At 38.7% G+C, this 13,568-nt stretch overlaps 1 protein-coding gene across 8 annotated transcripts in view; it reads right to left on the bottom strand.

Annotated features, from left to right (window-relative positions):
- Positions 1 to 13,568, bottom strand: part of CTNND2 (catenin delta 2) — a 686,661-nt gene that overhangs the window by 154,922 nt on the left and 518,171 nt on the right. For all 8 annotated transcript variants that reach the window (XM_075084268.1, XM_075084265.1, XM_075084267.1 and 5 more), the window contains one exon: positions 1,106 to 1,319. In XM_075084268.1, the coding sequence (XP_074940369.1) occupies positions 1,106 to 1,319 (214 nt within the window). The remainder of the gene's footprint in view (positions 1 to 1,105; positions 1,320 to 13,568) is intronic.

Here is a 13,568-nt window from a genome sequence, read left to right as displayed (position 1 = left end):
AAACACCATGCAGTTCAGTCAGACACCCTCAAGGAAGGAACCTGGAGTCAACCAAAGGACGATAATCTTACCAATTGTATCCTAAATGAGGCCTGACCCACAAGGGTAAGTAATTTCTGGAGATGCACAGATGATAGTGTGTACTCTGATGGTTCTATGACAGAAATGAGAATTTTCTTACATATTTTAGTAGGAAAATCATAATGGAAATACAGGCATTGTAAAATAGGATAATGAAAAGATCTTAAGATTTTTATTTGTAGCATTAAATTAATCACCACGTTGATGTTAGCACTCCAACAGAATGAAATCACAAAGAGAAAAATCAGAAGAACCCATCTAGCTTCTGTTTTGCATTTTAACTAGCTTAGGGGCAAGGGGGAAAAAATCTCCAAACATTTCAGACTGGTGACATTTGACAGCATTTCTGTATTTCTCAACCCGCCTCCCCACCCTGAATTTCATACGGGAAAAAGTCCAAACAATCTTAAAAAGATCAGATTCTACTATATCAAGAAAAGAAATAGACCCTAACACCACCTGCATGCCCTCTGTCTAACATGCAACACATGGCATGCTATCAAATTTCAGAAAAAAGGCTTCAGAAGATGATGTTGTCCATGTCTCCAACATGCTTTTCCATTTTCCTATCAGAACCACTAGAAAGGTAAAAAAAAACCCAAACAAATCCTCCTTCTCACTCTATATGATATAAAAGAAATGAATAACACCTTCTAAGAAAATTCAATAAATCCAACTTTGGCATGTGCAGCCCTACACCAGACAGGAGGGAGAGCAGAGGATTCCCACTACAACGTATCTGTGTACAGAGCACATCTCCCGCAAGAGCATTCATGGCTAACCAAGAACAAAGTGACCAGGAACCATAAGCATAAACCATGCCTGCATCTGTAAACTGTATGCGTAATATTGAATAAAGCTCTTCATACATTACATATATCCAAAGGGCTTGGAAGTGTTTGGTTACAGCAAAGAAGATGGTAATAAAATGAAGAGTTACTGACGGACCAAGTGGCACGCGGCACAGAACTGTGCTTGCAGGGCCTAAACAGAGTTTGAACAAAAAATATTGAAAGATTCAAACCTGTGACCAGTTCTCTGATTTCCAAATCTGTAGTCTTGCGGAGTAACCGTACTAATGCTGGGATACCACCACAGTTTTTCAGAGCAATTTTGTTGTCATCATTTGCCTTCCCGTATACCAAGTTTCTCAAAGCTCCACAGGCACTACGGTGGACTTCTGTCATCCGATGGTCCAACAGGTCCACCAGTAATTGTATTCCGCCTTGTCTTCTTATCTGAAACAGGCCAAAGTGATAATGATAAAATTAGGGAGTGAACGCCGGCATTACGTATGCTACCCGAAGTAAGCAAGCTGTGGTTTATGCAGGCTATGCTCCAGCAAAGGTATGCGGGTAGCACCGCAAAGCTGCTACATCGTACTGCTTCGATTCCTTGTATTATTTTTTCAGTGGCAAAAAACTGTACAATGACAAACCTGAACCTCTGTAAAAGCCAAAAGTTAGTCAAGAGCGTTGCCTCAGCAAGATCTCTCAAGGTTCAGCAAAGTTTGCCTTGGCAAGGGTTTCTCCTGTGCTGGAGAAACATCATCTGCTTCAGAGTGTAACACATTGCAAGCTAGAGGAGAAAGCACAAACCTATGGCAAACAAACGAACAAAAAATCACAACACAATAAAGCTGCTAGGGGTCCCTCCTTTCACATTTAAATACTTGGAATGTGAGCAGCTACTGTAGTCTCTGTAAGGATGCTATATCAACAAAATTGGGAAAAGTAAAGATGAAAGGAAAAGGAGGAAGTCTGCATAAACATAAAGACAAGGATGATGCATAAATCATTGGATGCTTGTCCTATTACGATTGAGGGTGACCCTTAAGTGATGCAGGAACAGTGTCTTTTACATTCCTAAGGTGGCCTACAAAATTAATTTCTAATGGAGTATCTTATATAAAATATAATTCTAGAAAAAGGACACAAAAGTTTGAGGCAAATGATCAAAAAAAGTCAAGAATACCATGAAATATTTATTATAAAATCTGATCGCCACAAATCCATCCCTAATGTTCTCTCTCACTATTTGCTCCTCAAACAGTAACTAGTCTTAGATCTAATTTTAAGAAACTAGACTGTTTCATAACCAACATTCAAGGAGTACAATGCTCTAGCTTCAAGTAAGTTATATAGACACCTCTGTCAAAAAGTTTCTCCATGTGTGTTGCTGGCCAAGGCCTAAAGCAAGCCAGGCACTTCAGCAGGCCATTCTACCACCTCTAGCAATATTTTCTGTAAAACATTAAAGGAGAGACAGCTATAGAGCGTTTTCAATACTGCAGGGAAAGGTGAGACATTAATTTTACTATCAAAGTTTATGGTGAAAAATTTTCAAATCTTTGTGAAGTTGTTTTTGTATGGGCATGTGTTCTTAGGGCTCTTTGCAGGGGGGAGGCTTGGGAATAGGAAATGGTTAAACAAAGTGCACTAAAATTTACTAAGAAATTCATGCTCTATCTAGTAACTTCAAGATATTTAAGTACAACTGGTGTATGGCATTTCATGAACCTAACACAAGCTTCACTGCAAATAACGGCTGAAAAAAGATTCAGCCTTTGAGGTTCCAAAATCGAGCTATACAAAATTAGTCATTGATAAAACAGAACTTCTCTCTTTCTTCTACTGGCTTATCTGACATGCTCCTATTTTTGTAATAACAGAAATACCTAGTAATAGAGCAGTTTTGTAGCTAGTAAGTATATATAGTGAGAGAGTATTAAATGAAAATGTTATAATGCATATACAGTTACAACACACCTTTGGGCTAAATGTCAAAGTGATAGTGTTTAAAGATAAACCAAGATATTATCCCTTAAACAGGCATTATATTAGTATATCATATCCAACCTTCTGAACACTGTACAGCAGCCCGCACTACGCGGAGAGTGCAGATATGAATGGACATTACTACAATATACAACTTCAGGCAGAAAAGTTCATTGATCTTTGTGAGAGCCCATGTTTTTACTGCTCATAGAAACCATGACATCTTTTGGTTTAGAAACCAGAAAAACAAATCAAAGAGAAAGTCATTGAAATACATCTTGCTGATCAAAACTTTACCCATGTGAACAGGATGACTTGCAATGAAATAATTTGCTCTTTTCCAATCCAGGAAAAAACTACCAAGTTCACCTGGGAGGGGTGGGGGGTAGGGTTGTTTGTTTGCTTGTTTTTACAAACCGTCACCATTTAAATCTTCAGTTTAAAATATGTTCAGTTCCTCTGCTAACCAGATTCTCAAATCAAGCATACTACGTGAAGAGCCACCTACATAACAAAATAGATGACATTTATTGAAACAGACTACGAACAAAAATTTATGCATCAGTTCTACAAAAGGTGAACCAGCCACTGAGCTTCACACTGCAACCTCTGAAAAGAAACAAGATCTGATCGAAAAAAGAACACATTTAAAAAATAAACGAGTTGTTCTGGTATGATGAGTAATATCAGGAACGACAGAATGAAAACACGCTTGCTGATCTTTGTGTTTCATATTTTTAAAGCACAATATGTTGAATGAATATTTTAATTGCTTCACTGGTAAAAAAAGACTATGAATGAGAGAAAGTATTAACTTTGTAGCAAAAATCATTCTGCACACTATACATCTGAAGTCTCAAAGGGCTCTGCCCCCATTCAGAGGTATGCTGTGACTCTGCTATTTTACCCTCTCCAAGTGGCACAGCCAAGTAGCATCTCAAGCTCCTTTGTAGTTTCTCTTGTGGGCACCCTCAGGTGACAGGTTTTGCTATCTTCTGCTCCTTTCTAAGGGAAAATGTGTGGTTCTGTCACATGCAGCCGGCATTCCTGAGCTGTACCTTCCCTTTTCAGTCATGGTATCCGATAGCACACTAGTATTCAGCTCATGCAGATCCTCCTCTCCCAGAACCTGAAGTCAGCAGTAGACGGAAGTGATTTAAAGATACTTGCTTAAAAGCAAGGACATTAAATATTAATCTAAAATGCATTTCTGTCACAAAAAAAAAAAATATGGGTAATACAACAGGAATGAAACAGATGTTATGTAACACTCCACCTAACTTGACAAAACTTCTTAAATTCTACTGAACAACAAACCTATTTTTACCTGGGTAAGAGAAGACTTATTTTGCAAACTTCATTTGAATTGGAATTTGAATTCATTGAATTAATTGAACTTGCTTTGAGGCTCGGACACTTGGCAAAATAGCAGTGTCAGGCAGGCAGAGATTCTTGACAACTGGGAGCTCAGTTTCTGATGCTGTTCTTTATCTGGATTACCGTATTGCTTTGGTTTTGTTTTTCCAACAGCCCATTATTCACCAGAAGTCTCACCCCAACTTTGTGTTTCCATCACATATCTACATAGCTGTTTAATAATATATTCTCCAGCAGGTTTAACTGTGCCTGACGAATTGTGAGACACTGATGAATGTCATCAGTATCTATTTACATTTATGGAAACTGAGGCAAAGGAAATGAAATTATTTGTTCAAGTTCTTTATGGAGTTAGAGCCGCAGCTCGGAGGACAGTTCTGCCCTAGCGAGTCTCCTGGGGCAGATCTCAGCTGAGCTAAGCTCTCACGGAGTTCCACAGCAGAGCTACTGCCAAATGTCTTTGCCAAGAATACTTGGATGGGTGGATAAGCAGCAATTTTCACCAATGGGGCATCAAATCCCACTCCCCCAGAGGACTTTCCAATAGATACTTGTCTTTCTCCTGACTTTATATGAAAAGAGCATTTCTTAATGTAATATTGATTGACTTATCAGTGGCTACTGCCTTGCTACATCTAGGAGAAAAAGAAAATAGAATACGCTTGCCTGCTACAACCAAATAGTCAACATAGTACCAAGTTATCAGGAGATACAGGAGACCACCTCTGCTCTCACACAGACCAATTCCAGCATAGCCACTTCTGAAGCCAAAAGAATTACCTTCAACTCTGCAGCACAACTGAATTTGCCCAGTCATATAATAAAGTTTATTCTTCCTGTCTTGAATATATTGTCCTATCAGGGTCAGGAATGACAGCATGCATAAGCCTGTATTCATTGTTAAGCTTTCTCAATAACAACTCAGTGTAAACCTGTGATGATCAAAGAAAAAACTGAAAGAATGGAGATTACATTAATTTTGCCATGAAAAATTTTCCAGGGAAGAATGCACAAAGCTGCTTTCCTCTGATGAATCACGTGTTTTCTTTTTCCGGCAAATTTTAAAACTTTCCTTTCAAAGTTGGCCCTCCATCATTAACATTACTGACTCCTTTCTAGTCAGAAGAAGTTGCTCTGGTCAAGTCCCATGATGCCACAACACAGACAGACAGGGCATGAAAAGGTTCCAGAATTTCTGGTCCACAGACAGATAAGGGTACGCTTACGGCAGCACGATTCCAGAGCCTTTTCCTCTGGCATTGTAGGAGGTTTGTTTTTGCATTGCATCTGAGAACATATTTGTATCCACGGTATGTGGTTACAAAGTGTATTTTGGCTTGAGAAGGGGTTCAGACCACTGCTGGAGGCAGTGAAGATGTTTTCCATGTCCTAATAAGGAGAGCCTGGATGTCTAATGCCAAGAGCCTTTGAGAAATGTAATTTATCAGTTTCAAGGCTGACTTTTGATTCAATGGATTTGGCTTCAGCAGTCAAGAAGCCAAGATCAGTTCAGAGTCTGCTTACCACAACAAATTTTCCATGACAGTGGATTGTTAGTTATTTAATCTACAAGGAGTTACACATGACCAGCCTGAAGCACAAGCATTGGTAAAACAAGTCAATAATACATTGATCATATGTCTGAAACAATATACAGTTGACTACTGTATGACTTTAGCATATGAATTATTTGACAGCTTGATCTTCTAATTTGATACAAGAGATTGGATGGATGTGGGGAATAAAAAGAAATGTAGGATGTGAAGGATATGTAGATACCTGGAATGGAAGGACACTTGTTTTGTGAAGACATCTTGTCAGTGGCTGTCCAGCATATAAACAGATATGAGACAGGAAAAGTAATAAACCATGCTTATATATGCAAACTCTATAGAAGAGGCAACACAAAGATGGTCTGTGAAGTCACTGGTTGATGGGCTGCTGAAGGAACTGCTTGAAGGCTTGGACAGGTTCAAGTTGAGCTTTGTTAAGTGGTAAAGGGTTGGTGGTTACACGCAGGGAGAAATGAATGACAAGGTTATCACAGGTCCTACGGGAAAGAGCATGCTTATGGGATGGTATTAGGGGATTGTGGCAACATGCAAAACTCATGGGACGTTTCCAGACACATCCAAATGCATGGGGTAGGAACAACATGAAGAAATAGAGAGATGGGCGTGATGAAAGGGGCTGGGCACTTATAAATAACTTGCACTTCAGTATGCTTGTCCGGCAAACCCTGTGCCTGATCACTGCAGCCTGTTTTAATTTCTTATTAAAACTAATTCCTAGCAATTCTCCTGGATGAGGACAGTTTACATTCTGGATCGGCATAATGCTAGTGAACCTCGAGCTGCAGTAGCTGATGAGCAGGATGGGAGATCTGGGAAAGAGCTATCAGAGACACCATAGATACAGGGCATAGATACCTGTGAGACCAGAGTCTGAGGATGTGCTACCAGACAGACCAAAGGTCTCAGCCAGCTACCCAAGAGACCTCTTTGTGCCTGCATGTGTGTGAGATGAGATCTTCCAGAAAACTTTGAGCCTGATTAGCTGGAGATTAAGGCCCACATATTGTTTGTGTTTGCATGAGTGCTGCTTTGTGTGCACGGGGTGCCTGTGCAGGCACTGTTCTCATGTTTGTGTTGATCTGTGTGTGATCTAAGCTTCTTTAACATCTATACCTAAGAAAATTAATAGGGACACTTTTATTTCTACGATGATCCATATCTGATTAATTTCTCATTCATTTCTTGTAATAGTTTTGTAGACATATAATTTAGGTTACTATATACTGCACAATACTTGAAATTTTAACTGGGTTGCACATTCAGCCTTGTATCATGTTTATTGAAAGATACAGAACAAGGGAAACCACCGTCTGGCTTGTTAAGCTAGTCTAACAGAGAAGTGTCCACCTTTCGATGCAATGCCGTTTGACATGTCCTGCTCCACTTCCAAGCAGCAGTTAAGAGTTTGGTCCTGATCACTCTGAAGACTACTAACACTAATTCCACAGATGGGAGCAGGCGGTTCACGCAGCATTCAAGCACTACTCATATATATAAAGGATATGTTGGAGTCAGTGGATCAAATACAGAGCTCCATTACAAAAAAATCCAGAGACCTCCCTGAGGTATATTCAGCTCCCTTTGAGAAAGATGTTTGGATCTACAGCTCTCAGCATCTTTTCCCTGCTTTGTACTACACTGGTTAAATATAACCTTTACTCTTTTTGAGACTACTCTGGTCAAAGGATACTTTCTGTGCTCTAAAACGAACTGACAGAAGGGCAATTCATGAACATGGGACCTCTCAAGGCAAAAAAAATACAGTTTGAGTATTGTAGGAAATTTTGCAGCCTCCTTTACCTTTTAATTTTCATGACAGATGCATGCCAAAGCTTGCACAAATCATATCACAGCTTGAAACTCAATTATTGTCAGATGTAAGCAGTAACAGCACCACAGTCCATGACCTTAATTGACAAAACATGCTACCTGTCACTGATTCAGTGCAGAAGCCATGCTGTTCCTCTGGGCTCTCTGTTTGAAGTCTTAACAATCGGATGTGAAAACTCGACTGGCTCGCTTCCTTGGAGATGGGGAAGCTTTGCCCAAAAAGTGAGGATAACCAGGACTGTCAGACTGAGCAGAATTCATGCTTTGACTTACAATCAAAAGTACTATTTTCTCACATTTAGGAGGACAGATAACTTCTCAAATGTGAACAAAATATAGGTGAGCGATCTTTCTTTGTATCAAGGTATCAGAAGGCTGGCCATGGAATCTGGCTGTTGCTTATGGCTTTGCAACAGCAGAAGCATAGTCAAAGCAAATAGACATTAGCTATTTTGACTATTCCTACCATTTGGAACTCTATTTTGAAATAAAAATCATTCTATTCCTCCCAGCAACAAAGAAGAGAAGCAAAATCCTCTCTTTCAATCACTGCATAATGGAAATTGCCTCTTCCATCCCTTGCAAGGCTGTAAAAATCAGAGCTAGAGATACAAAAAGGAAGAAAAGTGAAGCTTCAAGTTTTAAACAGTTTAGCCAAAGACTGTTAGATAATGAAGTATTCCAACACAGCCTAAAAATATTGCTGTGACAGGAACCAAAACACCCTTCCTCTTCTATTTATACTCAGCAAGTGGGTATCTGAGATATTGTTCAAATTTTGCCAGTAACTGGAACATCCTCTTCTGCATTTAATTCTGACTACCCTGCCTTACAAAGCAAAATATAATGGAAACAGAAGAGGATTAAGAATAGGTGACAAAAGTTGTTAGAGACTGACAGAGTGATAACATGTGTGTCTAAAATAACACAATCTCCTTTTCCCCGTAAGACATTAAGTGTTCCACTATTAACAGCTCCATAGTCCTAATTCAAAGATTAATTCATGGTTAAATGCTTACTTTCCATGTTTTTCTTAAAAATAACTTTTGAATAACTCTTCATGCAAAGAAGGAGAAGGAAATCTAACAACAATCAAGCTTTTTTTAGACATCGTAGATATTAATTGCCAGCTTAATTGACATAACACACTGCATCATCCACCACTTATTCTGTGACATTTCCATTATTCAGAAAGCATGTTTTGATATATCAAAATACAAGTGTTTAAACACATGGAATTATTTTAGTGCCACTATATTACATATGGAACAGAACTAAAAAATAACTGACTGCTAGCACAGGTGATGGTATATAGCCAATAAACCTCAAATTAAAAGTACAATTCAATTAAGTCCATTTCTGGAAATTTTTAGTAATAACTGGTTTTAATGTTCTCAGATTCCCTTTCTCTAACTAGCAGAATAAGTGCTTATTATTTCACACACAAGAGGATTCCGAGCAATTCTGTTCCAGGGGTGCGGGAAGGAGAAGCTACAAGTGAGCAGAACCAAACGTCAAAAGCATATTTAAACAGTGGCAGGCAGCGTGGCCTGAGACACCGAGACAGCCTTTGACTACGGCCACCCTCCTCCTCTCAGGCTCACGCCCTGAGCAGACCGGTGCACCCACGCAGACCAGGGCACTCCAGGAAAGTCCAAGAGGCCGCTGCCCACAGAGCAGCTTGACCGCACTGACACACAGTTATACGCAGTATCCATGAAATTATTTAATTTGTAGATTTTCTTAACTGCAATTCCAAATCCTCTCCATGAGACCTCTCTGTTACTTACCTTTGCCTTGTTTACGTTACTAAAATGACTTTCATCTAAGAGGAGAGAAACCACTGTGTTTTGGAGGTGAGTTCGAAAGATGGGCAGCCTCACTGCTAGCTAGTTTCAGAGGGCTGATTCCTAAAACTGAAAGTGTATGTGAAGGGAAGAAAACAAATCTCCATCAAAACAGGACATAGGAATAGTTTTAAGTACAATATGTCTCAGAAGATAAATGTACTAGTTCAAACTTTAATTCCTCTTCTGACGTGCCTATGGAACAGCAGGTAGACAATACAAAATTCGTACATTGCAAACACATGTGAGATTTATTACAGACAAATTTACCTGTAACATCATAGGGTAATTTAGTCTCATTAGCAAAGTAATTTGCTACAAGTTTAAAAAAGTGCTGAGCAATTTTAGCTTAAAATAGAGTGGAATGTTATGCAAATTGCTCCATTAGCACTGAAGTCTAATTTGTTTAGGGAATCTAAATCAGGTTTTGGATCTAGGTCCCATTTAAGAATGGTTTTGTCATTAGGACTTGTTAGTCAGACACAAAGGCAACATAAAGCTGTGAATAGACATAATTTAAATAAATTCAACCACTGGTAAGTATACAATATTCTGCTTTAAGTTAAATTAGAATTGTGCTCTGTGTGCTAAACTGCAGCATGTGGAGAAGGAAGGGGATCTTTAGCTTGTGCTGAAGGAAGAGGATCTTTTTTCCGCGTCTGTAGAAATCAGGTAGGTGTTTGAAGGAATGGATGTGCAACACATGAGGGTGCACAGCACGGGGTCAGTACTCAGAAGCTCTTCTTCTGGGAGTGGATATTCTACAGAGTGTACATTTGTTTTTCCCTGTGTCTCTTAAGTGACCTCTTTAGATCTTGGGATCTATGTGTGGGGTTAACAGAGATTCATAACATGTTCTGAACAGGAGGAGACTCAAAATCACGTTCTAAAAGTGTCCTGAAAAGGTATGAATAAATGTGCTGCTTTCTCAGTCAGTAAGCCTTAATGTATTCTGCACTGTGATACATTTTGGTTTTCATGCTTGGTAGGAAGGCTATGCCTATTATAAATCAAGGTTTTAGCATGATATTATTTTTTACTAAAAAAATCTCTGGCTAGGTGTAAGTTACCTGTAACAGTAAAGCACTTTACCCTAATACTCTTAAAAAACTTTACATTTGTAGGCTGACACAAGCATCCTATTCTAAAACTAAATATCAAAACGGGATCATCCAAATAACACTCCCAACTGCAGGTGTAGAGCTGACCTAAAGTGCTTGACTGACTGTAAAGGTATGAAAAAAGCGATTTTCAATCCCACTGTAAAAAACAGTATCTCCTAAAATGAAAAGATTGGCATCGACCTGCATTAACCAAGCTTCTCAGCTTCTGAATCACTGGGAATATAAACTAGCACTGAGGAACACACACAAATTAGGAAAAACACACACAATCTGAGGCCCTGAGAAAGTATTGTAAATACTTGCTTTTAATTTGAGGTCTTTGGTTTTCGAAACAGCCAAAAAAAGTACAATACTAAAGAAGGTCCAGCAGTGTGCCCTTTATAGATAATACAAGGGTAGTATTAATTCAGGATGCAGAAGACGTGGCATTACTCAAGCACTGATCTAGTACTGTCTGACGTTAAATGAAAAATGATGATTAACACCAACGTTTCAGATCATTTACTTTCTGGTATTTCAAAAGAATTAAGCATCTATTTCAGAATGAAGGATCATATTTATTACTTGGGGAAAATAAAAAAAAGAAGTATATATTTTACCTAAGAACACTTGGTATTCCCTTAACCAGATTCCTAGTGAAGTTAAAAAGATAGAGAATATTCAACAACTTCTTTATGTACAGAAAAAGTAGGTTTTTAGACAAATGCAGTAGGACAGTTCATCAAATATTCTAACAGTAACAGAGGACAGCACCTTAGCATTAGATGAAAATTTCTGAAGCTGTAGTGAACTATATTCAGGTTAAGCATATTGTTAAGTTAGATTTAGTCAATATGAACACAAATACCATCTTGGAACAAGACGGTCACCGATAAGACCACAGAAAACTCTTCTTCAGTCGTTTAAGCCCAACAACAACACAACTCTATCTGATGTTTCAGCTCTAACTGGAAACTCAAAATGATCCTTTTTTGATGCTTGCTGTAGCTATCTCAGGTAGTTTGTCTCACAGAATAAACAACATTCCATTTCTTAGATTAAAAATATATTTACAGTTTATTAGATCAAGCACCATATGGCCCCAATGACCTCTGCTCCCATGACACTCTCTACTGCGACTTAAACGAGGTATTCTCTCCTTCTAATTGATGTACTAGCCTCCAAAGACTCTCTCAGTCGCATGAGAATTTTCCGTCTTAGAGCTGAAGTATTCCGGGGGCCAGTTACTGCCTCAAAAGCTAATGAATGCATTCTCACAACATCCCTCTACTGTAGCAAGTTTTACTAATAGAAACTCAGGCACATAAAATTAAATTATTTGCCTAAGGTCAGAAAGGCAGGCTGTGGCACAGCCACGACTACGACCTGTAGTTTAAGTTCCAGTGCAAAGCTGCACTGCAGAATCTTTCCTCTGTCTCCCCATTTACATGAGTATTTTAAGTGGAGTAAAAGTCAGCACAAGTAAACCGGCTTCATATCTAATGTGATTTGTAATACCTACAGTTCAATATGCAAAATTATATATATATATAGAAGTATGTATTATAAGTGTGTGTGTATACGCACACATATATACACTTGCATTGGTTTGAATATTATTATTTTTTCCCCCTTTGCCTAGCTTTGCCTAGCCTTCTAAATCCACAACTTCCTTCTGACTTTTTTCTAAATCTCCTGTACTCTTTCAAATAGGGGAGGACCATAACTTCACACCGTGTCCAGGACACACATAACACAGACTTGCAGAAGGCCCCAGCAATGTTCCCTGTTTCGGTCTCTATTGCTTTCCTGACACTTAGCCTTCTATTTGCTTGTTGAACTGCCAATAAGCTTGAGATGATGCTGTCCAAAAGCTGTCAAGACCTCTCTTTTTCAATCACCAGTATACAGACAAAGCATACAGAAACGAGGAAGAAGCAAAATAACCATCAAAAATAGTGCCACCTCTGCTTACTACTCTATAAAGCTTGTAAGTTGCAGCAATTTTTCAGTTATTCCTGGACATAGGAATAGCAAAGTAGTTTTTTAAAAAAAAAAAACCCTCACTCAAACCCCTGTAATAGTTTTGTATGTGGAGTAAGGAGTGTGTCCCTTTCTTTAGGGCCTTGCTTGGTTAACCATATGCCTGCAATATGTCTAGTGAAGCAAACAGCCAGACCCAGCAGTGCTGCTGACACTGGTGGGCAGCATTCCCACCTGCTCTTCAGCAACTGCAGTAGCAGCAACAGCTCAAATATAAGGGGCTGATTTGGACCTATTGTGTTATTTATCATTTTGCATTAACTATTTTCTTTATATGTGTTAAATGATCCTTATAGTAGACATTACAGTCCCTATTTTTTTATACAGATGAGTATGCAGGAACAAATAAATTCTCTTTGCAAAGCTAAAAAAACCCTGGTATTATGTTCCAAATAACTTTTCAAGCCATATCTCAGAGATGTAATACCTTTCTCTATCTGCCCTAATGAAGGTCTCTACAAGATACCAACCTTAGAAATGTCAGCCATTTGTCAGTAAGCAGTAGTTTTCCAGGATGAGGAGAAGGAGGGAATCTGGCCCATGACCAGTACAAAATGTACAAAACTTCAGAATTTTAAAATGGATAATTTTTAATATCTTGATTTTAATTGTCTTGTTTTTTCTTTTATTCCTTACGTGGTATGACTCGTACCCTGAGTTATACCAGTGTAAACCATGTAAGAGCAGCATTGACTTCAGCAGCGTGCTATAAATTGAGTCTGAGATTTCATTAAGGATGCTCTTGTTCAAGCAACTTCAAATAGTTTTCTGCAGTGGCTGGATAGATAGGTAGGCATTTTAATTTTAGAGCCTTAGGTGTCCTTATGCCTCTGCAAACCTGTGCCTTCTGCTGCAACCACTCTCGGTAGCTTAGTAACAGCCATCTCTCTGTATTTTTAAACACATTTTGGAGATTGGCTGATGGTCTTTACCTTA

Source organism: Phalacrocorax aristotelis, chromosome 2, assembly GCF_949628215.1.
Source record: "Phalacrocorax aristotelis chromosome 2, bGulAri2.1, whole genome shotgun sequence".
NCBI classification, from domain to species: Eukaryota; Metazoa; Chordata; class Aves; order Suliformes; family Phalacrocoracidae; genus Phalacrocorax; species Phalacrocorax aristotelis.
The sequence above is the reverse complement of the archived record's forward strand: the minus strand, read 5'-3'. Positions and strand labels throughout refer to the sequence as shown.